Source organism: Sebastes fasciatus, chromosome 12 (genome assembly GCF_043250625.1).
Source record: "Sebastes fasciatus isolate fSebFas1 chromosome 12, fSebFas1.pri, whole genome shotgun sequence".
Taxonomy (NCBI): domain Eukaryota; kingdom Metazoa; phylum Chordata; class Actinopteri; order Perciformes; family Sebastidae; genus Sebastes; species Sebastes fasciatus.
Window position 1 is genome coordinate 20788445 of NC_133806.1, and position 25804 is coordinate 20814248.

Consider the following 25804-nt stretch of genomic DNA (forward strand, 5'->3'; position numbering starts at 1 on the left):
AATCTTAGTCAACCTTGACCAAAACATTGATTAGTCGACTAATCCACAAAGAGGGGGCAGTCACAAAATAAGCTGGAAACCAGTTGAGTGGAAATGTTTTTATCACCAAAATATCATATAATATCATCCACAGTCATATACATTTCAGATTTATTCAAGTCACTCAGCAGATTATTATGAATAGGAACAAAATCAGCAGGTTTATTATAACAAAATATGTATCGGAAGATAGACATTATTAAGAAAATCGAATAAGCAATATCCTATTGAGTTAAAAGTGTATGGCCTTCAGTAACAGCAAAGCATTTCTGTTATTGGCAAATGCAGTTTTCCAATGAACTCGGATGTACCTGTTACACAAGAGGGTAATTGAACCACCAGTGCCACTGAACCGACAGCTGTAGAACAAAGAGCATCCTTCAATACAAACTTCTGAAGGCTGGAGCTCATGACTGAAGGTTACAGTCAAAGCGTACCACCATGGACTTAATGATAATAACTTTCAGTTGAGGAGTACTTTTCAGATAAAGCTAAGAGTTTGTAAGTGGCAGAACGGTGTCATTACTTAGTGTGGCAGCAACAGCCACTCTGACCTTTAATTTAATTTAACGTAACAAGTTCTCCATCTCCCCAGCTTCTTCTAAAGATGTTATTCAGAGTGTCCCCGTCTCAAGGTAGAGATAAATTGACTGACCTTAAAGTTAATATTAACTAGTCCGTCACTGAAGTAGAATTTGTTTCTTTTACTTGTTTTATTTCATTGAAATTGAATAAAAAAATATATATATTATGACGTTGGACTTTTCATTAGTTCCTGTCCTTTTATGAACTAACCAATGAATCAATGAATCAAAATAGTTGTAGCCCTATGTATTTGATGAGAAAATGGAAAATAGAAATATTCTAAATTCTCTTATTTCACATAATGTATGTATTGAATCCAAGAATGCAAAGACATAATTCTTTATTCAGTAAATTTATAAAATCTATTCATTTGGCCGTTAAAGATCACAGGGGGTCACCAGGATATGTCTGCTCTGAGATTTGCAAAATTAGATTTGATCATGTGTATTTAAAATCATAATAACACACTTACTGGATAATTTATACAAAAGTCTGTATTGAACTATTTAAAAAGATATATATTTTTTGTTACTTAGCAGAGTGTAACGAAATATTCTGCTTCAATCCATATTTTTTGGCGTTTAGCCTTTCAAAAACAATATTTTCAGAACCTGTTTGCGCTCCCTTATTAACGCACATAAAGGGAGGCACACAGCTGTATTGACAGTGCATTCTAGCAGTTATCTAACAACACTATAAATTACATTTATTCTAGTTTCATATGATGTCAGGATCTTCACTCTAGCTTTAAAACTGAGCCCGGTACAACCTCCGTAAGATCGATTGCGTTAATGAGTTAAACAAATTTGTGGCGTCAAAACGAATTTGCGTTAACGCATTACTATCGCATTAACTTTGACAACTCTAATTTTAACTTAATTATCTTCCCAATAATTTTGCTTGTTTTGTATTCGTTACCCTTTTGGGTTGTTGTTGGCCCCAGAGGCAAGACGCTGCCAAATGACATGAACTAAAATGATGCACAATGTCCACATGGAATGGGCTGCCATGGATTATCTCACAGTTTATCAGGATCACTGCACAGAAACCTCGATTTCATTTGCCACAATGTTTAATTCATGGCCCTTTTCATTTTCATACATCACATGCACTCGCACACAGCACCTTATTAATTATGTGACTTCACCTATCTTCGATTTGCATCTCAAAAGAGGTTAGAGGGCGGCAGAGTGGCCACTTCATGTGTCCCCACGTGACATTATAGCAACTTGCAAAGTCAACAGAAAGGTGTTAATGGTGTCTATATATAAAACAAGGGGCAGGTAGCGGGGATATAACCAGCAGTGAGGACAGTGTGGCTGAAGCACTTCAGCCCTTTGCTATTATTTTACGAGTCCCCCGTGGGCCTGGAGGGTGCAGGAGAGGAGACAGATTCTGAAAGATCTAATTAAGCAAAGCGAAATGAGAGAGCCGAGATCCTCAGCGCGGGACACAACACAAATCAGCGGCCGTTGACAGTGGGCTGTAGGGCAATGGGGCTTTGCAGTAAAGGCCGCTACTCTAGCCTCCAGATAATGACCAACCCTACTTCTCTGTGCTCCTCAGTTTAACTTTCTTTATAGCTCGGGGTTAAGTTGAGGGTTGTGAATCTCAATCTCATTATGTAAAACATCAGCCTGCAAATTTAGGTGTTTTGTCTTTATTTGCACTTAAAGAGGTAATTAGTGTTTTCTCCGTAGCTGGGTGGTGCCGGCGAAGACGCAGATGACTCCATCAGGTGTCTTGTTTTGCACACAGTCATTGGAGAGGAAGACAAAAGCTACTTTTGGTAACACTTCATTTTACAGGTCAGCAAATTTCATGGTAATTGGTTGATAATTAGCAAGTAACCTATTTGAAATTTCTTTGGAATTACTGCCAAATTACCGGGCTGTGCGCTGCTCTTCATCGGAGGTGAAAACTAATAGAAGACACTCCTGATCAGACACGAATCTCACCATTGTGTGACTTACTGTCTACACAAATGTAAGGTAGATAATGTAATGATTCAGGGAGTTTTTTAAGAAATTTCAAATAAGTTATTATGCTAATTAATATCTATTTACCAGCAGACATGGAAATAATTGGGGTGGCTGTAGCTCAGTGGGTAGGGCGGGTCCACAAGGTTAGCGATTCGATCCCCGGTTTCTACAGTCTGCAAGTCGAAGTGTCCTTGAGCGAGACACTAAACCCCAAGATGCTCCCCGGGTGCTTACAGCAGCCCTCTGCTCCTTAAATACTTAGGATGGGTTAAATGCAGTGGTCAAATTTCATGTATGTACCTGTATGTCTATGACAAATAAAGGGCTTCTTTCTTCTTTTTGGGGTGATTTGGCAGTAATTCCAAAGAAATTTCAAATAGGTTACTTTATTAATTATCACCTAATTACCATGAAATTTGCGTAAAAAAGTAAAGTGTTGCCATACTTTCTTTCTGTGCCTGTAGAGCAAGTAAAAGTTCTGTACTCATAACTTGGGGTTGCTTCCCAATTTAGAGGTGCAGGCTGTGTGGGATGTAAAGAAATTCTCTGCTCAGCATTCACACGCTATTCCATCTGAGTGGAGAATAAATGTCTTCGGGACACCTGGCGACAAGGCTGTGACTGTCTGGTCTCTCGGGCTCGTTTTCTGAACAGAAAGACCTTGGCGTGCAAAGACAACAGGCTTGATTATGTGAGTACACAGGAAGGTCTCCCAACATTGTTGTGCTAATCACGTTAGCGGGCACAGACTCAAGGCGGGACAGATGCTAGGCAAAGGGCAATGGGGTTATGTTATCATGATTAGAGGAGGCTTTGGGGGGTTTTGTGAATCTCGTACCTCGGCGTCACCTTGCAGAGGGAAAACTGCCATCGGTTCTTTTCTTTCGCTCAGTCAGTCTGTCGGCTTTCTCTTCCACGTCTCACTTGTTCTCTGTGTCTCTCTCTAGTATTCACTAGTGCCTCAGCCCAGCACCGATTGTGTCTTTTCACTCAACAGGGCACATTTCTTTTCTGGTTATCAACCGCCTACACATATAACAATACGTTTTCAGGAGAATACTTCCATTTTTTCCTTCTCGAGGATTTGCCCTTGCTTCGAGTCATTAAAAGCAGATTTGTTCCTTTGTGACATGTTTGCCTCGGTTCATATGAGTATGCTCAACACTCTGTGACTCACAATTGAAAAACATGTGCTATGGACATACTCACAATATCAAGACTGGTGTAAATAATTTATACTCTTTGTCATATTCTGGCAGCTACATTATTAAATTATGCGCATTTTTTGTGATTTCTTCATAGCATCGATCATGGTTCATTTTATCTTATAAATTAAATTAAAGTTTAACTTAAATTATTAACTGATTAACTTAATAGTCAATGTATATTGGGTACCTCCTGTCCCTTTACAATATGTAAATCTTACTACAGTACATAATACACAATGCATACTTATAGTCCATTACGTCTCCTTTAATGGCTCTCATTTTCAAAGAAAACAACACAGTAAACTAATAGTAGAATAACATGAATATCATTTGCTATAAAATCTATGAATAATAATAATAAAAAACATTGACTAAAAAGTTATTACTGCCCGTGGTAAGACGGGCATTGCAGACGCAGTGCAGACGCAGTGCAATTGTCTGTTTGGCAGCTTTCAATTTCCAATTTAAAGTGATTCAACACTGCAGGCATTTAAGCTGCTTGTTAACTTTTTAAATGCTTCCCTGCCACAACTTGTGGATGACGTCTGTTTCTGATGCATACAGTATATGACAGCTGGGGTAGAGGGAACAAAACGATTTAAAATGAATCAAAGATCAGATTGTTTTTACGCCTAAAACAGTTGATGCCTTCCAGTTAAAATATGCTTCGATTTTGCTTTTTATATCTTTCAGAACACGAGTTGATCTCTGAAGCTTCCTTTCCAATGGCAGCATGTATGAAAATGTTAACAGATGGCACTGTTGCGATGACCCATAAAGTTGGAATACTATAAATAACTGATGCCTTTTTCTGCTCCCTTCCAGGGTCCTATATGTTGGTGAACTCCTCCCAGCATGCCGGGGGTCATCGCGCTCAGCTGATGCTGCAGACGCTGAGTGAAAACGACACACACTGTGTCCAGTTCAGCTACTTCCTTTACAGTCGTGACGGCCACAGTCCGGGAGGCCTACGGGCGTATGTGCGAGTCAACGGGGGTCCGGTCGGCAATCCGGTGTGGAACACGTCGGGGTCTCACGCCAAGCAGTGGCACCAAGTCGAGCTGGCCGTCAGCACCTTCTGGCCTAATGAATACCAGGTACAAACTCTGTCGCTCTCGCCTCGAGATTTCCTCACCCTCACATGTAATGATGTGACTAATGTGTCTGTGATTTCATGACGTGTTAATGAAACAAGATGCTCCTCTTACGAGCTGAACAGTCTCATTTCCGTGATTAAGATCTGCAGACCCACGGACCGACATCTTGTTCAGATGAAAAATGGTACACAGTGAGTCTCTGTTGATCACCACTCATTTTAGCCTCGAGGTGAATCTGGTGTTAATTACTTGCATTTGCGATTTAATTAGCATTGATTCCCTTGTGAATGTAGCCAACGTTAGTGCTCGAGGGCCCTAACTAGGTCTCTTGTGGGCATGCCTGGTAGATATTTCACCCACTGGGGGCCTGTGTACTGTGTATTCAGCCGACTCCCAACAATTTGCATGGCGTGTCATTACCTACTTATAGACAGACGTTTGACTGGCATCTACTGTTGGCGGCTGATGTGCTGCGGTCTGTAGATGGCGTAGTCAGGTGAGCACGAGGGATATCCATCTATTAATCCAATTTCTTTTTTTTCTGCCAACTCTGCGGACCTGTCAAAAAGCAATTAAGTTGACTAGTGTGCATTTTATCAAGAACTGTCAATCCCCCTGACTTAATTAAAATTCTATCGGGCTCTGCGAGATCTGACCTTCACTATGTAAAAGAAAAGATAGTGCTTTGTATAAACAGAGGGCTAGATGTAGGCTGACACTGTTCTAAAAATAAGGTAGACCATTAGACATACAGGATACACACAGAAACACTCCCACACAAATATCTTAGAGAAACTTTTGGTCCATTCACAAGGACATATACAGTTACAGGCTTTATTCTCATTATTTTAAGACGAATAAATACTCCTTTGAATAATAATACTTGAATAATATTTGGCACTTTGGCCAAGGGCAAATGGAGATTATTTTTGTTTTATTCAAAAAGACACCGTATCCCATAAGTCTTGGCCACTGGTACCCTGTCAAATCCTCATGGGATTTGTTGGAAAAGTCAGATATTCCATCTCTAAAGCTCATTAATTAACACATAATATCAAATTAGTTTTATCCTTACAAAAACTGTTATGTAAGAGCAATAAGTTGTGGCCGTACAGACATGAGAGTGCAGGCAAGCTTCTCTTCTACTGTAAAGGCCTTTGCACACCTGCTCCTCCAGTTGCATGTCGAAGTATCCTTGAGCAAAAACGTAACCTCAAGTTGCTCCCGAAGGCTGTGCCATCAGTTATTTGAATGTGTGTGCGAATGCTGATATGTAGTGTAAATCGCTTTGAGTGGTCGGAAAACTAGAAGGTGCTATATAATTTAATTGCAAGTCCATTTAGCATTACCATTTACATTGTGTCAATCTCGTTTAAACACCGACTCCGACGTCTGTCATTCAAGTTTTCAGAACAGGTTTGATTTTCTGCGTTTTTTCGCATCTGTCAAAAGTCATACGAGGGTTTTTGACCACTCAGAGCCACCGTCTGTTCAAACATCATCATCCAGAATGGCATGACAAGACAAACATTCATTTCGTCTCCCAGCAAAAAGCACTTTACAATAAAGAAATAAAGGAATACAGAGATGCGGAATTTAAAGATAAATTATGGCAGGTGATTGCAGAACAGCTCGGAATGGTTGCAAAACAAAAGATATGGAAAAGATTAGACAGTAGAGATTGTGCTCTAGGCAGCTAAACAATAGCTTCTTGATAATGTCATCCATTCATTCACCCCGTTTGGGACTAGCGCTATTAATTCATTTTTGTCTTGTAATGCAAATATTTGCAACAAATAAAATAATAAATAATTAATATTAAATAATAAAACACATTGGACTCAATGTGCAAGATTTCCCGTGTGTAATGTTTTTATCGAATTTAAATGCCGACAAAATAGTCCTCTTTCTGTCTTATTCAGTCATTGATATGTATTTAAAATGAGAACATACTGTAATACTAAGGGACTCCCAGCCTTTTTAGAAATACCTTTGAAATACACCCTCTATGGGGAAAACCCATGAAGTTACAGATGCAAGTGGAGCTGAGGCTACAGACTTTGACTCTTTAATGTACTGTATTTTCAGGTCTCATCTCAGTAGCTACAAATCAGTATACAGGAGGACTGGGAGCTAATCAGTGCTACTGCCAGTCACACCTTCTCTTGATCTTTGCCCCTCGTAAACAGGCCAGCTAGGACCCCTGCCAGTGAAACTGTTCATTAGCTCAATTGTGCAGCAAATAACGAGGTCCTCACTGTCCAATTCTTTTCCTGACATTTTCAGTCTGAATCATTACTTTTACAATACCCCTATTAAATGTATTAAATAGCTGTTGCTCTTATGATGAATGTTTAACAACTAGTGAGCTGAAAGTGTTCGAGTGTTTTTGCAGCAGGAGTGCTTCGCTGCTAATGGATGCAGTGAGAGCTGAGCTGAGCTGTGATCTCTCTGTTATAATAAAACAGCCTCCCTTTCTTTCTTTCACTTTCTGCCCTAGTTTCACCAAATCAGGACAGATACATCATAAATGTAATAATAACGTGTCTTAACCTGCCTTCTCTTTTTCTGTAAACTGCTATCGAATGTTCTGTTCTCCTCGTCCTCCCCCCCCCCCCTGGAGTTGTGTACTGTCTTGTCTCGCAGTCCTGTAAGCATCCCAGGACACAGCAATGGCTCATAGGTGAGTCAGAATTGTGCCGCAGCCTCCAATGAGAGGCTCCAGTTAGAAGAAAGAGGTTTATAATGGGCTTATGAGGAGGAGTGGATGACTGAAGACAGGACAAACAGTACAGGAGAAGGAGATGGACCTAACAATTACATTAGTATTGACAGTACAGTACAGCCTTTTAGTAGAACATCTTGAACAACCTCGCATTTATCTAATTTGTTGGTAAAAAAAATAGACTGTATATAAGAAGTTGACGTAGTTCAGTTTTGAAGCCTTGAATTCAGCATTTTGGCCTTTGCCATCTTGTTTTTTTGCAACCAGCTAGTCTGGCTATGTCCTAAGGTGACAACATCTGCCTACCAGCCATAGACTGTATACAAGAAGTGGACATAGTCACTTGGATGTCATCCATCGGTTTGTGGACTGCCGTTTGAAGCCCCGAGTTTGGTATTTTGGCCGTCGTCATCTTGGTATTTTGCAACCAGAAGTGACACGAAAGGGTGGAGCTAAGTACATCCAAAAGCTGAATAAGACATTTTTAGGCCACCAAAAATGTTACAATTAACTTTTATAAACTGAAAACACACTGTGAACGGTTTAAAGTTCTGAGAGGAAAACACGGACAACTCCCAGACCGGACAAAGCCGTGGTAGCGACCTGTCAATCACAAGGTAGCCGCGCCCTAAAGCATACCCTGCTCCATGGTCTATTTGACTCTAAATGGGACCATAATTTACTAAATGAACATCATACTGTATTGAAGAAGACTTGAAACTAGCGATTGAGACCATAAACTCATGTTTACAATGTTTACTGAGGTAATAAATCAAGTGAGAAGTAGGCTCATTTTCTCATAGACTTCTATACAATCAGACTTCTTTTTGCAACCAGATGAGTCGCCCCCTGCTGGCTGTTAGAAAGAATGCAAGTTTAAGGCACTTCCACATTGGCTTCACTTTTCAGACCTGGAGGTGGCCTTACTGGATTAAATTTGTTAATATTAGGTATTGGTCACCAGGTTTTGCACCATTAGAGAAAATGTGTCTAATTGTAAGGAATCAAAGCTTCTCCTCTTTTCTTTCATTCTCATTTCACATGTTCCTTTGACTCAGCTGAGCTTGCTTCTCAGTACAAAGAGAACAAAACAAACTGCCCCCTCGAAGTCACATATACCACAGCTTACATTGCTAATCCCTCCGCATTCAAAAAGCTCATCACTGTGCAACGACACAGGGCCTTGCCTCGGAACACGTCACCGCTCTCCTTTACACAGACACAACAGGAAAGGGTAAACGAGGAGGTGTGAGGCTGAATGTTTTCTTTAATAGCATCTTATCCTCTGTTGTTAAGCAGCAACAGTGCAATGAAAACAGAGCAACACAAAGGAGCGCAATGGGAATCTGTTACAGCCCGGGTCTGTTGAAATTCACCCGGGACTTTTAGCTCTAAAGCACGTTAGCTGCAGCTTGTGTGACTTTAAACACTAAAGGCTTTGGGTTATATCAGCTCCATAGCAAGTCTAATACAATCACTTTGGATTCTAAGTGATAGATAGGCAGATTTACGCTGCCATTAAAATAGCACAGCACTCTTTTGAAGCAGAGGTGGAGAATAGGCACTTCTTATCGTTAAATAAATCCCAGGAGAACACACATCATTTCAGAGAGGGTTTTCAAATCCGCAGGTTTTTCCGTCTTATTAGATTTCAGGTCATATTAGAGCTCCCAGTTCCTTGCCTACAGCACAGGGATACAAAATGTCAGCGTAGCCTTTTGCACCGCACAGATACGGATGTGAGATTGCTATCAAGGCTGCTCATTTCACGATTTCGGGTGTAATGAAATACCGTGTTTACAGCACACATAACACGCTGTTTATGTCTTGAAAATGTCATTGAGAAATGTAATTAAAAACAGTCACTAAGAGAATTAATGTGCTGAAAACCAAAATCAGCCCAATCTTCTTCCCTGATCAGGTTGCCCTTTACATTAATATCAGCGTTGACAGACATTAAACACACACATCATTTCCTACTATCACAGTTGTGATATTGGGATTTGGCATTCAATGGATTTTGGGGATGAAAATCTAAGAGAGCAAGATCACCTTGAGATATCTCGATTGAAGATGTCGTGTGTGTCTGGTGTACATTGCCATATTTCTCTCTCTGACTCTTATTGGTAGAAGTGTTTGCAATAGCTGGAGAACCTTGTTATCAAATATTAAAGATGTTATCCAGCCCTCCAAGACTGCCAACTAGAGCAGGAGACATGTACTCCCCCCCCCATTTTTACCGTCTCTCACTTTCTTCTCTCTACTTCGTCTCCTTCCAAATGTCAGAATCTTCTTCAGACGTGCTTTTCTTCTGTCTTGCTTTACTTCTTTACTTTTCCCACATGTTGATATTGCATCTAATATATTATTTATCCCCTCTTTCACTACATCCTCCCTGTTGTGTTTGTTGGTGTTGTTGCTTTAAGGGTTAGGTTTGATTTTTATTCCAAGTCTTTCTTAATACAATACTCACATGTCATGTCAAATGTACACTGATACAAACAAAAAACTCCACAGTGACGACAAGACGACAGGAAATCATTGCGCCCTGTCAAGAAATAGTCCAACACATAACGTGTTAATTATTGAGCTTTAGAGGTGCTTTTATTTTTATTTTTTTATTACCTTTGAGCAGAGTCAGGCTGACTGTTTTCCCTTGATTCTAGCCTTTATGCTAAGCTAGGCTAGGCTAGGCTAACCAGCTCTGAACTTAACACATAACATGATTGGTATCTATCTTCTCATCCTGATCTCGGGAAGAATGTGAATAAGTATATTTCACAACATTTTGAATTTGTGAAAGACAAAGAAACATTGTAGATGCACAGATTATCACATTGTGTGCATATCTAGGCAGTGTCCAAAATTGCATAATTCAACATACTTTTGTGTGAATAAACAGCAGTAAGGATCTTATCGGACGCACTGAGCAGTGATTTATGTCGTCACTTCCTGAGAGCCTCCTTTGCCGGTTGGAGACGTGTAACCATGGTAACCCGTGCCAACCTCATGAGACCAAAACGATGATTTGTGAGAATTAAAGTCTGAATTCATTTTATTACGCCTATAGAAAAGTGGAATCTTATACTTACATTTATATCGAAGCATTATTGACGTTACAGAGCTCTTCAATGTCTGTTATGAATGTTGTCGTCACTACTGCATTGCATTGTGGGATATTTATGCCGGCATAGTGTCCAGTGTTTGCATACTGTAATATTTCACTCGGAATAGTATGCTGTATGTGGACGTGCTCAAAAATCTCATATACTGTTTTAATGTTCTAAATACTATATTATATAAAATATAATGTTAGTATGGCATTTCGGACACAACTCTATCCTGTTTAACTTGACCTCTTAAGGCCCTGACACACCAGGCAGACTATTTTTTTGGGTGTGTCCCGCACCGCCGGCTCTAGTCAGCCCGTGTTGGAGGTTTTTTGGCTGATTCAGCATGTTGAATTGGCGGAGCCGCCCGTCGGTGAGAGAATGCACTTTGATTGGCTGTTTGGCTTAAATGAATCAGAGAACAAATCCGTGCTGACTGGTCGTCGGCTGTAGTCTTTGCGGTGTGTTCGGGTGCAACTTGTCGGCCAAAACAAATGCGACAAATGCGACGTGTGGCGACGCAACAGGCACCCTTCGTCGCCGCTAGTTCCCTGATGTCGGGTTAGTGTGTCCCAAGCTTTAAACCAGACTAGCCCACTTCACAACGTTTCCCATGATGCCATCCTTTTTCCTTATTAGACTAATTTGTTTAAGAAAAAGGAGTTACAAGCTACATCAAAGACTTGTAAATGAGAATCCTCATGTCTCAGCTTTGTCTGATAATACGTCCTATTCTCCCCCACTGCAGTCTGCTGAGGGTCCTGCCAGCTGAGCCTGTGGCTATGCAAAAGGCTTTTGTGAAATATTGTAGAGAGCACATTGAGATTCCTAAGATTTAAACCACACTCTCAGACACAGACTGTTATCCTTTGGCATTTTCCACCTGAACAGATTTACTTCAGCACGTGACCTTTCGCCTGTGAATATTTAAAGAGTCATTTATCTATGACTGTGTCTAATGGGGAGTGAAAGCCCTCTGTGTCTAATGGTGTCTCCTCCTGACTGGAGTGGGAAAGGTAGAAGCTGCTTTATAGGGACAGATAAATCATCTCTTGATTTGTATACATAACAATTGCTTCTAAAAGCCAATATTGCAGGGTAATGTAATATGTTATCCTAATGTGCATTTTATATCGGTCATAAATCACTGCATGTCACACTTTTTTTTCCTTCAGAATATGGTTCCTGCATCATTTTTATATCTTTTGGGAGTAAAGTAGCCATTCATTAGAATAAAGTACATGCATATAGAAAGTTTCATTGGGAAAGTGGCTTTCAATAAAAATCTAGGGAGGTTGTTTATTGAAACAAATGCTCTGAATGTCTCCCTCTTAATAACCTCCCATCCTAATGGTCAAGAAGACTGAGGATTAACCAGCAATCAATCTCTTATGGAGTGTTTTAGCTCAGCAGAGAGTAATAACACCTTCAATTAGACTTTCAAGACATTTTTTTCTCTTCCTTGTATACCATTAAGTCTAATCAGTGTTTCTGGCTAATTTTGATGTTAGTCTAATGGCACGGCGGCGTGTGTGCTTACACAGCTAATTCAGGTCGACATATTGGAGGATATTGTGCTTTAATCATCGCTGTAAATATTGTATGTTTATGCGGCTGCAGAGTAGGAGGAAGGGAGGGAGGGCGGCAAGAGAAAAAGATGGACAGCGAAAGAAATAAAGGAAGACAATGAAAAATTGAAGGATAGAAAGTGAAATGAGAGAAGAGCATCCCGCTCAGGCTTTAAAGAAAATGGACCATTTGAAATAGGGGTAAAGTGGAAATGATGAAAAGAGGAAATGTTAATATCCCCTTTTAAAAGCGGTGGCTTTTTCCGACTCGGGTTCCAGCGGTGTCTGGGAACAAACGGGAAAATTGACTCTGGCAGAAGGAGATTATCCGCCCTGAGCCGGAGGAGAGCAGCCAGCTATAGGCAGAGCAGGGTCACTCTCCAACACTGAGACCCCAGCAGCCAGGACCTCTCCTCCTGCTTTCCCTCTCACCTCTCCTCCTTCTGTCAACCTGCTTGCCTCCCCTCTCTTCTCTCTGGCGACTCATTCTGTCAGGAGTCTTTTAGTTGACCCCAATCTCCTCACATCCCATCACGATGTGTCGGTGCAGGTGCCTTCAGGGGTCGTGCATGGCCGGTGTTGTTGTCACACCAATTGTTGCTGTAATCACACGTCTTCCTCTCCGAGTCCAAGGGACTATCTCTGTCCTGCTGACTGTGGAAGGTTCGAATTTGGGCCAGAGGTCCTGGAGATGTTGTTGTGACTCTTAAATTAGTGGTGCAGACACTAACGGATTGTGGTGGTGAAGATAAACTGGGTGTTTTATTGGTCTGGGTGTCAAACTTTGATACTTTTGGCCTGAAATGTGCGACATGTTGGATACCAAAAGTCGGCATTGAATGTCTGATACTGTTATACATGTCATAATGTTGCTGTACAACACGGATTATCAGTGGTTGGAAGGTACTGTAACTTTTATTGATGTATTTTTTTAGGGCTGTCAAAGTTAACACGATAACGCGTTAACACAAATACGTTTTAACGACACAAATTTCTTAAACGCATCAATGCGACTTTTGATTTTTAGGTTGTGGCTCAGTTTTAAAGCTAGAGTGAAACTGGTATCATACGAAACTAGACAAACCTATGGAATCCATTGATACCAACCATGTCATACTAGCTGAACTACATATGCTACATTTTGGTGAGGAGAAACTGGCATGGCGATTTTCAAAGGGGTCCCTTGACCTGAAAATGGGTACCTACAAGTCTCCCCTTTACAGACATGCCCACTTTATGATAATCACATGCAGTTTGGGGCAAGTCATAGTCAAGTCAGCACACTGACACACTGACAGCTGTTGTTGCCTGTTGGGCTGCAATTTGCCATGTTATGATTTGAGCATAATTCTTGTAATAAATGCAGTACCTGTGAGGGTTTCTGGACAATATTTGTCATTGTTTTGTGTTGTTGATTGATTTCCAATATAAATATATACATCCATTTGCATAAAGCAAGCATATTTGATAAAGTTGATAAGAGTATTAAATACTTGAAAAATCTCCCTTTAAGGCGATTCAAATATTCTAATCGATTGACAGCCCTAGTAATTGAGTTATATGACTTGTGCATTTGAGAAGTTTGGCTCATTTTGTGAAAAAGAAAAAGGGTTTTGTAGAAATTCCTTTTCATATTCAAGTGAGGTATCAAAAAAGTATCCTGACAAAAAAAATGTACCTCAAGGGTCACTTTCTAGCTTTTTCCTGAGCTTAATCACATCTCAAGGTTTTCTTCAGTGGATGGAGTTTGAAACAAAACTCCATCTACTGAGGAAGAATGTGAAGTTGTGGTTAAAATATTTCAAAATATATTTTTTTTTGTCAAACTATGGTCTCCAATATCTCGGATAAAAAGATGTATCATGCACAGTAAGAAGGCACCCCTCCTGTGACTTGATGTAATTTAGTTAGTATTTGAAAACGATTTTGTAGAAAATTCATCCTCAAAGTGAGGTATTAAAAAAGTCTCCTCTCCAAAAAAATCTTTGCTCAAGGTCCACTTGTCCGCTTTCAACCATATCATCATCACATGAAAGATAAAAAGAAAACTCCATTCGCTGAGGTAGACAATAAGATATGGGTTAAAATCTTTGGACCATCTAATTGTTGGACCGTAAATTTTTTTTTGTCAAACTACTGTCTCCAACGTCAAGAATGAACTTTCATGTTCATAGCAACAAGCAGCCTGGTCTCCTAAAAATGACGCTCCCATGTTATGAAAGTGCATTGTCAATTACATTTTGAGGGAACATATTTCCTCCTGTATGACGTTTGTTTTTGACATATCAATATTCGTTATCAAAGTCCACAGGACTTTCATCCAGGTGTTCGTGTCCCATGTGAAACCAAAAGTGACGTTGGCTACTTATTTTAACCCAAAACATGATCTTTTACTAAACTTGACCAAGTAGTTTTGTTGCCTAAACCTAAAGCGTAATTGAGAATGCAGTTTCTAAATGCCAAAAGCGCCACGAGCGGTTAAAACACTATAACATTGATATACATGTATGTAGAAATTTTGATATGAAACATATTTTTGCGTCAGAAATGTTGATATTCAACGTATCCGTGGTTTGCAGAAACGTACAATGCCAACGTTTTATTCTGCCGACTGGATTAAAACAAGTTTCTGTTTTGTTATCATGTTTCAGGTGCCCAGCCTCAGTATAATAATTCTACAACACAAAAACTCCCCGTTGAAGCTACTATAACTTGATTCAGTTACATAACTTTGAGAAGAATGAGCTCCAACCTTGCACAACCCATTGCAGCTACGCCTGCGTGTAAACACAGACATCAGACACACACATTTAAAGCAGCTCAGAGGATGTAAGATAATTTGAGTGTGTGCGCGCGGCGGCCTCAGTAAAAATCAAGAGCCAGTGATAGGAACCATGTTGTAATCATTTGGTCAGAGGATTATGAGAAACAATAACTCAAAGCCGGCCTTCGATCAAACGTGTGCATGGAAGACTGTCCTTGGTGCTCTGAAAACAAACATCACCCCTGTGTCTCATAACTCTCTCACTATTACTGAGGATGGTGATTCGATATTGATTAGGTTTCATGAGAGCCCGCTGCTCATCCAGCTTATTGTTCCACAGGACGGTATGGAGCTCTGTCCTCCCTCGAGTCTCGTGGCCCTGTGCAAGCTGTATTATCTGCTGTTATAGCTTCACAGCAGCCTGTGCCCTGAATGTAGAGTGGAGCTCATGACTCAGGCGCCACATTGTGTGCCTCCTGATAGAGCTATTATTTCTCTTGGCCCTGCGGACTGAGGCAAAACTTATCCATCTCTCTATTTTTATGCTTCTGTCTTTCTCTTATTTCTCTCATTGTGTTTTGGGTCAGCAGATGTGCAACCATGTGGTGTGTAGGATTCACACAGCCCTCGATGTTCTTTAGAAAATTGCTCATACACTTCAACTTTGAGGGCATTCGTTTAGTCACAGTGGGGCGTGAGTGTATGCTTTAGCTGTTCTGGTTATGAATTAAATCTATTCACTTCACTGTTTTCGCAGGTACTGATTGAGGCGACGGTTTCCAGAGAGCGGCGAGGCTACATTGCCATAGATGACATCATGGTGCTCAACTACCCCTGCTGTAAGTGCCACTTGTGACAATGAATTGCAATTACAGAAGGTGCTTGGGGGGGGGGTTACAAAAGTTTAGTGGTTTGGGGGGAAATATGGATTTCAAAGCAGCATGAAACTTGAATAGGATGAGGAGAAGAGTGATGACTGATCGACCTTTTATATTCGGTTGTCCTGAGGCATCCTGCGACAACAGCAGCGCTATTAAAACACACTGCGACACCCAAATGCCAACACTCCCTTCCACCTGAAACACACCTGCCGTTCCTGCCTCCAGCCTTGTTTGACTGCCAAATGTATTTGTTAATCAGTGAAATCTTAAATTCTCTCTTTGAAGACTTTCATGTTCTCTGGCCTGACTGGAAGTGCGATGTAGCTTTTTTGTCATAAGTCACTGTGAACAGAGGCGGGTTTTTTTGCCCATCAAGCACTACATTTCAAAGCTTTATGAGAATCTTTACAGTTCCTTGTAAGCAATGACTCCCTGCAGCGGAGCGCCTTTTGTGTCAGTGAGGGTAGCGGTTCACTGTGTTGTTAGCCCCTGAGGACCTCGTGTAAAACATATTCACTAAGTCCCCTGAGCTTAATACCTGGACAAAGTCTCTCAGTGTCACACTTTGAGGCATGTGCAACCCACTGCTGAACACGAGGGCTCATAACATATTTAACACCCGTGCTCCACACTGCTGTTAAGTGACACATATACAGTATATAACTGACACGAAACTTGATGGATATTTTTTTCTCACGGGGGATTCAGAGATATCTCCCTGTTAATATTTATACATCCCCTGCTGTTATCACAACAGTGTTTGGAGACTTCTCAGGCATGTCATGTCACAGAGGAAACCACCAGTGGTGATTTTATTAAGCGAACACCGGCTGTGAGATCGGTTCGTACCCCCACTGTATATGCGTTACCACCCAGTCAGTCACCCTGTTTCTCCCCGAGACAGCAGATGGCATCTTCTGAATGCTCCCACTGTGGCCATTAAATAATTAAGACTCTCATCAAGACCTGAGCAAGCCTTATGATGTGGCACACGGCCAGACCGCGTTACTTGGCAGCGAACGGCGCCAGGAAAGAAGGAGTGAAAAACCGAAGAGAAGTGTCGCATAGTAAAAAAAAATACAATTAATATAAGCTCAGATAAGTTCCTTTTTGTGAATTCTGGATAAAGCATGGTTGACATTTTCTTTTTTTCCCTCCTGAGTCTTAGTCTTTGACTCTGAAACCAGTGTTGCACTCCAATAAAATATTTATCACGCTAAAGAGTCCTGAGGATAAGATCTGACACATTTAGCGCTATAACACCGCACTTCTTGCCAATTGTAGGGCCGTCTTTTCCCCCGTTCACACTCATTCCGGTGTTTGTTTATGTTTGGCTCTCAGGCATGAATTATGAATTAACCTTAGGAGGGATAGTCATTCAAAGGAAACACGGCCACCTGTGGGGTACAGATGCGAAACACTCTCCCTTTACTACTCCCTCTCCTTCCTGCTAGATAGCAACACCGTGTTGCGCAAGACCAAGCAGGAGATGTGTGAGACCCAAACACTTGCTTCTCCCCGATGCTTCGGCTTCACTGCCGCTCTGCCATCTCTTCCTGTCAATCATCCAGAGTGACATGTCGACTTGTCCTACCCCATTTCTCAGAGATGGCAGGCGGTGCTGCCGGCGTTTACCCGGTGATTTGGCTCTGCAGGGGGTCCGGTTCTCACCGCACTATTGTTAATCACAGAGTCGGGTGAGAGGGCTACCCCCACACACTGACTCATTTGCAGCACCACACAGCATGCTGGGACATTATTAGTCGAGTCGTGGAGGACTGATGCTTACTCTGTGGCTTTTTCGTCTGCAGCCTCACTCCCACATTCTGCTCATGTATATAATGCCTCTAAATTGATTTTGTTTTTTGTTTGCTAGTTATATGGTAGTAGATTGTCCCCCTCATTTACACAGCTTGTGTCTTAATAAAACAGTATATTTTAAAAACTTTTTTTATATGATGGGCATACAATACATGTCCACACAAAGTTCTGATGTGCTGTGGAGAATCCGTAGGTGGAAAGCAAGGCAACAACTTCTATCCTCCACACAAATACACAAACACACAAAATTATTCTGTTTCTTTCCTTTTGACTTTTTTTATTCCAGCAGCTTCATTTGTAAATTCATTTTTGCAAACTGCTATGAGCAATCAGAAAAGACACACATAATAAGTTAAAGGATAAAGGAACTTTAAACTTAAACCTGCAGTAGGCAGAATGTGTTTGGCATCATTGGGCAAATATCCCATAATAACCTTTCAGCATATTGTAATTCAAGTGTTCTGAGAGAAAACTAGACTTCTGCAGCTCCTCTTGGCTCTGTTTTGACGCTTTAAAAAAAATCTAGCCCGGGACGGGAGACTTTGGCCAATCACAGGTCATTTCGGAGAGAGAGCGTTCCTATTGGCTGTACTCCGACTGGTGGGCGGTGCTTGGTATTTCCTCAACTGATCTCAACGTGGCTGCCGGGTCACAAACTTTTTCATTTTACAGCTAAACAGTGCACTACACAATGTTTCTGAGGCGAGATATAAAGATTTGAGGCGAGAAATGGGCATTACAGTAACAGAATATTGATTTATATTTGATCAGCGCTGCCTTGTTTGACCGTTTGATCGGAGTTTGCGAGTGATTGACAGCTGCTCAGTGACGGCAGGCTACGTCTCGGCTCTGATTGGTTGTTTTCCTCCGGTCTGTGAAATCTTGCAGATGTCATTAAGAGCACTGGAGGACATCAGAGGATGCAGAGGCACATGATTTTTTTTTAAGATTACATGTCTCATGCACTACTGTCAGGATATAGTGACCATTTCATAAAAATAACTTTTTTTTTAATCATATTTGCTCCATTTCTACCCACAGCTGCTTTAATATGCATCAGTACAACCGTAGCACTAATGAAGCACAGCGAATTGAATACAAAATTAGTATAGAAGGTCAGTACTCAAGTTTAGTGCTGCTTCAAAACTTTCAACTGAGAAAATCTGTTGCTGCCTTTTGGTGCACATTTAATGTTATCCAATTAATTATGGGCAAACATTGGATAAAGCTCGCTGTTCTCTCAAACAGAAATGCCTGAAATTCCTGTTTATGTATTTGAAAAAAAAAAAAAAGCCTAGATAAAATGTTATCTCACTGTGTTTCCTTCTCTGTCTGTCTCTTTAGATAAGGCGCCGCACTTCTCCAGGCTGGGAGATGAGGAGGTCAATGCTGGGCAAAATGCTACTTTCCAGTGTGTTGCTGCTGGAAGAGCATCAGAGGCTGAGAAGTTCCTGCTGGAGGTCAGTGGTTTAATGGTGGAGTTAGGAGCTTGTGAGTGTTGTATTTTCACCTCCCAAACAGTCAAACCGTACTGTTCACTCTTGATAGACTCAGTCCTCTATATTTTAGAGGTACTTCAGGTCACGAACAGATTTCGAGACATTGGCTCCTGGGCACAGACATGTGAAAGGTTCTTCAGCCCTCCTACTAAACAGAAAAACACCAAGACTGAAGGAGACACAAAACAGAGTGTTGTGGTCTTTGGTGTGTCCTCGTAGGCGTTGTGTGTCTCTGTTTTGAGTGATTTTTGAGTCGATTTGTCTGTCTTTGTGGTTGTTTTGTGTGTCTTTGTGGTCTTTTTGCATCTCTTTGTAGTTCTTTTGCATCTCTTTGTAGTCATTTTGTGTCTCATTGTAGTCATTTTGTGTCTCTTTGTGTTTTTTTGCATCTCTTTGTAGTTCTTTTTGCATCTGTTTGTAGTCCTTATGCATCTCTTTCTAGTCCTTATGCATCTATTTGTAGTAATTGTGTCTCTTTGTGGTTGTTTTGTGTCTTCTTGTGGTTGTTTGCATCTCTTTGTAGTCCTTATGCATCTCTTTGTAGTCGTTTTGGGTGTCCTTGTGGTCATTTTGTGTCTCTTTGTTGTTGTTTTGTGTCTCTTTGCGTCTCTGTTGTTGTTGTTTGATTACTGATACGTAGTTGAAGACTTCATTCCAAATTTCAATGTGTAACTGAAGTCTCTACATACATAACAGCATTTTTAAGCGGAGGATGTTAACATAAATGAACAACCATCGCAATCGCAACAAGGTTTTCTCTGTTTTTGCATCATTATGTGTCCCAGACATGCTTGTGCTTAAATAAAGATTGTAGAGAGAGTCTGTAATGCTGTGAAGGCCGTGAAGGCCTTGAAGCCTCCTCACTTCACCGCCTTTGAAAAGTTACATTGCTTATAGGATCATAGTGTTCTCTGCTTTCTTCACTGCCTCCTGTTTTTATTCAAATCGTGTGCTGTGTTTTAGATATCTTTCTTTTCATCTAGCATGGCTTATTCTGTGAAGGTCAGACGGGCCACGCAGTCCTTACCTCTGGTGGGGAATAGCTCTGTGGTCTTAAAATCCTCCTCTTTATGTAGCCCTGATTAAAGGACCGAACGTCATGGTGCTGTAGGGCTCAATTCTTTTCCCCTCATGCTGCAATTGCTGCGCAGCCACACATTCACTGCTTTTGCCAAAATCTTACCACCCACTACAGCTAGCGTTAATCATGGTTGACCTCAGGCAAACCGACTGTATTGTTTGAAACTGGGAGGTGTGTGATTTATGTAATTGAAGCATCCTCATTCTCACCTCTCTGAACGCTTTATCAAGCCAGCCATTTGGTCACAACACAAGGATGAAGACAAATGCTTTGGGTAATTAGCTGGCATAACCGTACAGGCGCCGGCTGTAATGAGATCTCCAGGCCATTGGAATGCTCCTTCCCTGCCTCTCCTTTCCCCTTCACTGTCCTCTCCACCGTCCTCCTGTCTGCGTCGCACATGTCTGTCTGAGCTGTTTTCGTCATATGAACTCGTATCACTGTTGTTTTCTGTTGTTGTGCCCTTTTGTGTTCATTGTGTCTGCCGTACCAGCTGCAGCACAGTCTTGGCTGCACACGCCTGCCAGATTAACAGATCGTTTTGTCGTTTCCTCGCCAATTAGCTACAGCCAGATTGTTTACGTAACATGAAGTGATCTCATGCTTATTTGAGTTATCCTGAATTCCCCTGCCTCCTTTTCTGTAATCCGCAGGCTACGTAGTGAGAAATACTGTAAGAAAGACACAGGGAGGATGCAGTGGAGGAGTGTATGATTGAGATTTTTTTTTTCTTTCCTTGTGGTCACAAGATTAATCGCCCGCTTAACCCTAATCAGCGGGTGTGTGTTTATGTGTTTGTTTGCGAAGGCTCGGCCCCGAGGTTTGTGTGGTTTGTGGCTTTTTTGAAGGCCCAAATCAGAAGCACAACAGAAGCCAAGATGGCCCAGCGTAACCCAGAGGTCTCCTTTGTTAATCCCAGGATGCTCACATGCTTTGGATTCTGTTAAAACTGGCACATCAAAAGGAGGAGTATCAGGATTCATGTCCAGCATTTCACACAAAGAGAATGGCCTGAAAACACGTGAAAAGATGTCAGATTCAATGTGTTTCGTTGAGGCTACGTGGACCTGACGGGTGCTAGTGGTTTTAATGGTGTGGAACAATGTGAGAAATGGCTCTCACGGTGCAACAGCAAGGTGCATCATGCAACATTCATTTGAATCACACTCTAGTTTTTTCTCTATCTGTTCCCATTTTCTGCCCTAACTCACTTTTGTTTGTGTTCTGTGTCTGCTTTATGCTAAAACCAGCAGTTTTATCTCAGCTATTTCTGCTGCTTCTCTTTTTTTTATACCAAAACCCAGAGTCTACACGCTGCTATTCATCCGTTAGCCTATTTACTAAACTGATTAAACCTTAATGCATCAAAGCCCATCTGTCTCCCAAATCTAACTGCTGAGCAGTTAAATGTTTTGGTTCAATAACATTGCCCACCAAGGACGACTGAGGTTGTAGATGGGCTCCATTAAGGGACAACCCTCGTGACATGTATCACTCCCTTAATCACTATTATTTTAACAAGATTTCATTTGTTTTTATTAAAGCATGTCTGACTGTCATATTGCGTGATTAAATCAGAGACATGGTCCTGCCATTCTAATTAAATTGCACACAATTGGACAATCCTCCTTTTTAATCACACAGCTCTAATAAGAACTGACCCAGATAACAATCATTTAAGCGTGTTTTGTTACATTATTGGCTCGGTGTCTCGGGAGTTCACTGAGCAATAACTGCATACAAGGGCTAGTTAATAGGCAATGAGGGGAGGTTGGATGATGCGTGTACCTGGATGTTTTTAATAGGAAACTCACCAGTATGTACGACATACAATAGTACTACTTTAACAACGTTAATATAACTAATATGTAGGCACAGTGTATAAGAAAGGAGAGAAATGAGGAAAAATAAAAGGAAAGTAGGACAAGAAAATGGAAAGACCAGGAGAACATAGACTTGCACCTTGAAGCAATACAATTCAAATCACTCCGGTCATCAGGGGTCCTTCTCTGTGATATAATTTCCTGTTGCATGGTCTTCTTGCACAATATTAACAACATGGCTCCTTGAATGGTGGTTACAACACCTTGACTCTTCAGGAAGTTGACTTGACTGACATGATTCCCCCAAATTAATTATAACATTCAGAACAACAGTGTTCCATTACTTTTATTTGCTATAAAATAGTTCTAATGTAAGATAAGGCAAAACTAGTTGATAGGGTGTTTTATTGAGCATTTCCCTTTTTTCTAAGCAAGTTAAATTATTTGGTTTGGCAAGTTTTTACGGTTACACCACATTGACATTTTTGCCATCATCCTCAAAAAAACAATGTTTGCAAGTAATTTGTAAGTTTATTGTAGGATTTTAACCATTTTGAATTTAACGAAACCATATGTACAAAAAAAAATGAGTGTCATTGACCCATATTCAGATATACACCATTACATAAAACACACTTAAGCTGCCTTCACATGATAACAAATTTGCTCTTTACTCACCACAAGGTAGGGCCCAGAGCCTTGCAGAGGCAACAGGTAAAATATGTCACCAAAAAGAGCACAAGGAATGCCAGGCATTCTCTCTTTCCAGGCAAAAACAACAGCTGTTCTCATTTGTTGCGCTTTGAAAGGTCAGCGGCAGCCGAGGTCAAAGTTGGAATAATTTGAACTTTGATCGCCGCACTCGGTGGCCTAGTTGGGGCAGCACCGTTCTCCCCATAGGAAAGCAGTGACCTAGCCAGCGCAGAGCGATTTTACAGCTGATCATGATCGCTCTAACAAAAACAAACAGATCCATACTGTTATAGCATACATCCTTTTCTTTGGTCCAAATTTCAACAGAAAGTTTTACCAACCAGATTTAACATTTCTGTTCTTCCTATGTCTTTTAATAACCAAGATCTGATAAGAAACTGTTTTAGTACATGAATGCTGTGAAAACAGTTGTATAATGTCGTCTGTGGCCGCGGAGGCTTGCGTTACAATCTGGGGGCATGGAGTTTGAACGATGTTGGCATTTACCCGGCAGGAAGGGTCTGATGGAGTATACATATGTAGTTGCATCATGGGAAGAGTAGGATCCAGGGTTTGGGAGCTTGACTCATACTAGGAACTATGATAACAGTCGAGATATCTCGGCCTCTGCTGCTTCTTATTCTGTGTGTGTGTGTTTGTGTGTGTAGCTATTGCTCATGATACACTGTATGAGATGACATGTACCTGTGTGTGTGAGAGAGAGCGACATGATGACCCATCCTGTTTTCTCTGACCCTGTCCTTTCGTGCTTTCCAGAGACACAATGGGGACATTTTAACAACGGCATCAGTCAAGCACTTGAGTCACCGGCGCTTTGTGGTATCCTTCCAGCTAGACAACGTCCAGCGAACAGATCAAGACCTTTACCGCTGTGTCACTCAGTCCCCCAGGGGCTCCGGGGTCTCAAACTTTGCTGAACTCGTCGTCAAAGGTAAACACCCTCTCTTCTTTTGTCTCTTATTGTTCTCTTTTTGCTCTTCCTCCCCGCCTTCTGTTTCTTTCATCCCCAACCATCAGTGTTTTCCTGCTGTTTTCATGATAACAGGATTTTCTGCTCCTCTCGGTCACAGCAGATTACCGCGTGTGATTCAGAGGAGAATTAAAAAATTAAATTGATCATAGCAAACGGTGATGAACAAACTAGTGTGAACACATTCCAAATTAGCCATAGGGCATCTTTTGTGCATGATTGTGGAAATCACAGACCCCTATTTCAAAACTGATTTCCATAAAATTCACAAAACACAAATTGTGCGGGTGCTCGACACACATGAAGGCTCTTTGGATGGCAAAATGCAATCTCCCCGACATGTGTTGTTTTCAGAGCTGGAGTTGTCAAATAGGCTGCCATACTCAGCTCTTCAGCTCTCTGTCAAAGAGCTGTTCCCTTGACTTGGACTCCTGCAGCCCCTGTCATATCACGTACCACAGATGGTGACCTCACACCCATTACTCACTCCAACCCCACCGCCTGACACCACTTTGACAGCATAGTAATGACATGGCTGTGGGATGGTTTGATGGCATAAGAAACTCCAGCCCTCAGCAAAGGGAGGTTGAGACGGGGAAATAAGGATATGAGAGATTCACAATCTCCTTGTCCTGTACTGTATGCTCCTCTATGGTCCTCTACTGTATGATATTATGTTTTTTAAATGACTGATGTAAGGGCAGAAGAGAGTTAGAGTGTAAAACACGCTCTATAAAGGGCAATATCGGTCTTTACGTCAGTTTGTTGATCAATTTGTTGGTCTGTCCATCACTGTCGGATTGATTGCCATGAGATTTTGTACAGCCATTCATAATCCCTAGATGATGTATCTGAATGATTTGGCGATCCCTTGACTTTCCTCAAACTTTTCTTCTGGGGATCCACTTTTTAAAAATGACAAACCATCACGACCCAATTCACGATAGGCCTTCCATCTATAAATCGTGAGAAGAGCGAATTTGTGCATAACTGAACGTTCCTGACCATCTTTACTGCCATCTCCGCATCACCACACATCATCTTGAATAGGTAAACCAGTCATTTCGAAGAGAATTTGATAAATCACAACTTTGTTTTATGCTTGTGTTATTGAAAAAACATATATGCATATGAAATACTTTATAAATGAGACCAAATAAATGCGTTTAGGTGGAGTTAACAGGCTGTCGTTTTTTTCATCTCATCAGTAAAACAAACCAAATGTACGCAAGCCTTTCATATTAGATTCAATGGCTACGATTATCAGAACAATACGAACATTCAGGCTCCCTCATGTGGCAAAAAGGTGTACTGCAGATATAAATGTTAAATAAAAGACTGGAAGAAATTCTGCAAATTTCTTTGGTGACCCTAATAAAATGTCATCATTGGGAATGACTGGATGAAAGCTTGAGGTTGTTTGTGAAATGTCTCAACAGCTATTGGATGGATTACCAAGAAATGTGGTACAAACATTCACGTTCCCCATCAGGATGAATTATAATATATTTCTTCTCTCTAGTGCCTTCATCTGGTCAGAGACATTCCCATCAGCCTCAGCTGTACTTTGTGTTCAGTGCTTATTAGTAAATGTTTGCATGCTAACACGCTAAACATGGTAAACACTATACCTGCTTAGCATCAGCAAGTTACCACTGTCACTGGGATCATGTTAGCATGCTGATGTTAGCATTCTGCCGCCATCGCTGTGTCAGCATCACAGAGCTGCTAGCATGGCTGTAGATTCTCATTATTGTTTTTGTTAAAGCATGAAGTAAATCCCTTTGATTGATATGGAAGCATGGATTCACTTTAGTACTATGACACAGGCCGATTGCCACAGTGCAACATGGAGCCCTTTTGCCAAAATGTTAATAAACCGTCTCACCAGCAGCTGCCAGTAAATGAAGAGGCCATGAAATCCCGTTTAATGTGCT

The 25804-nt window shown here is 41.1% G+C and overlaps 1 protein-coding gene across 7 annotated transcripts in view; it reads left to right on the top strand.

Annotated features, from left to right (window-relative positions):
- ptprub (protein tyrosine phosphatase receptor type Ub) overlaps window positions 1-25804 on the top strand; it is a 182555-nt gene that overhangs the window by 90337 nt on the left and 66414 nt on the right. For all 7 annotated transcript variants that reach the window (XM_074654076.1, XM_074654078.1, XM_074654080.1 and 4 more), the window contains exons 3-6: window positions 4640-4911; window positions 15836-15917; window positions 19125-19240; window positions 23654-23828. In XM_074654076.1, the coding sequence (XP_074510177.1) occupies window positions 4640-4911; window positions 15836-15917; window positions 19125-19240; window positions 23654-23828 (645 nt within the window). The remainder of the gene's footprint in view (window positions 1-4639; window positions 4912-15835; window positions 15918-19124; window positions 19241-23653; window positions 23829-25804) is intronic.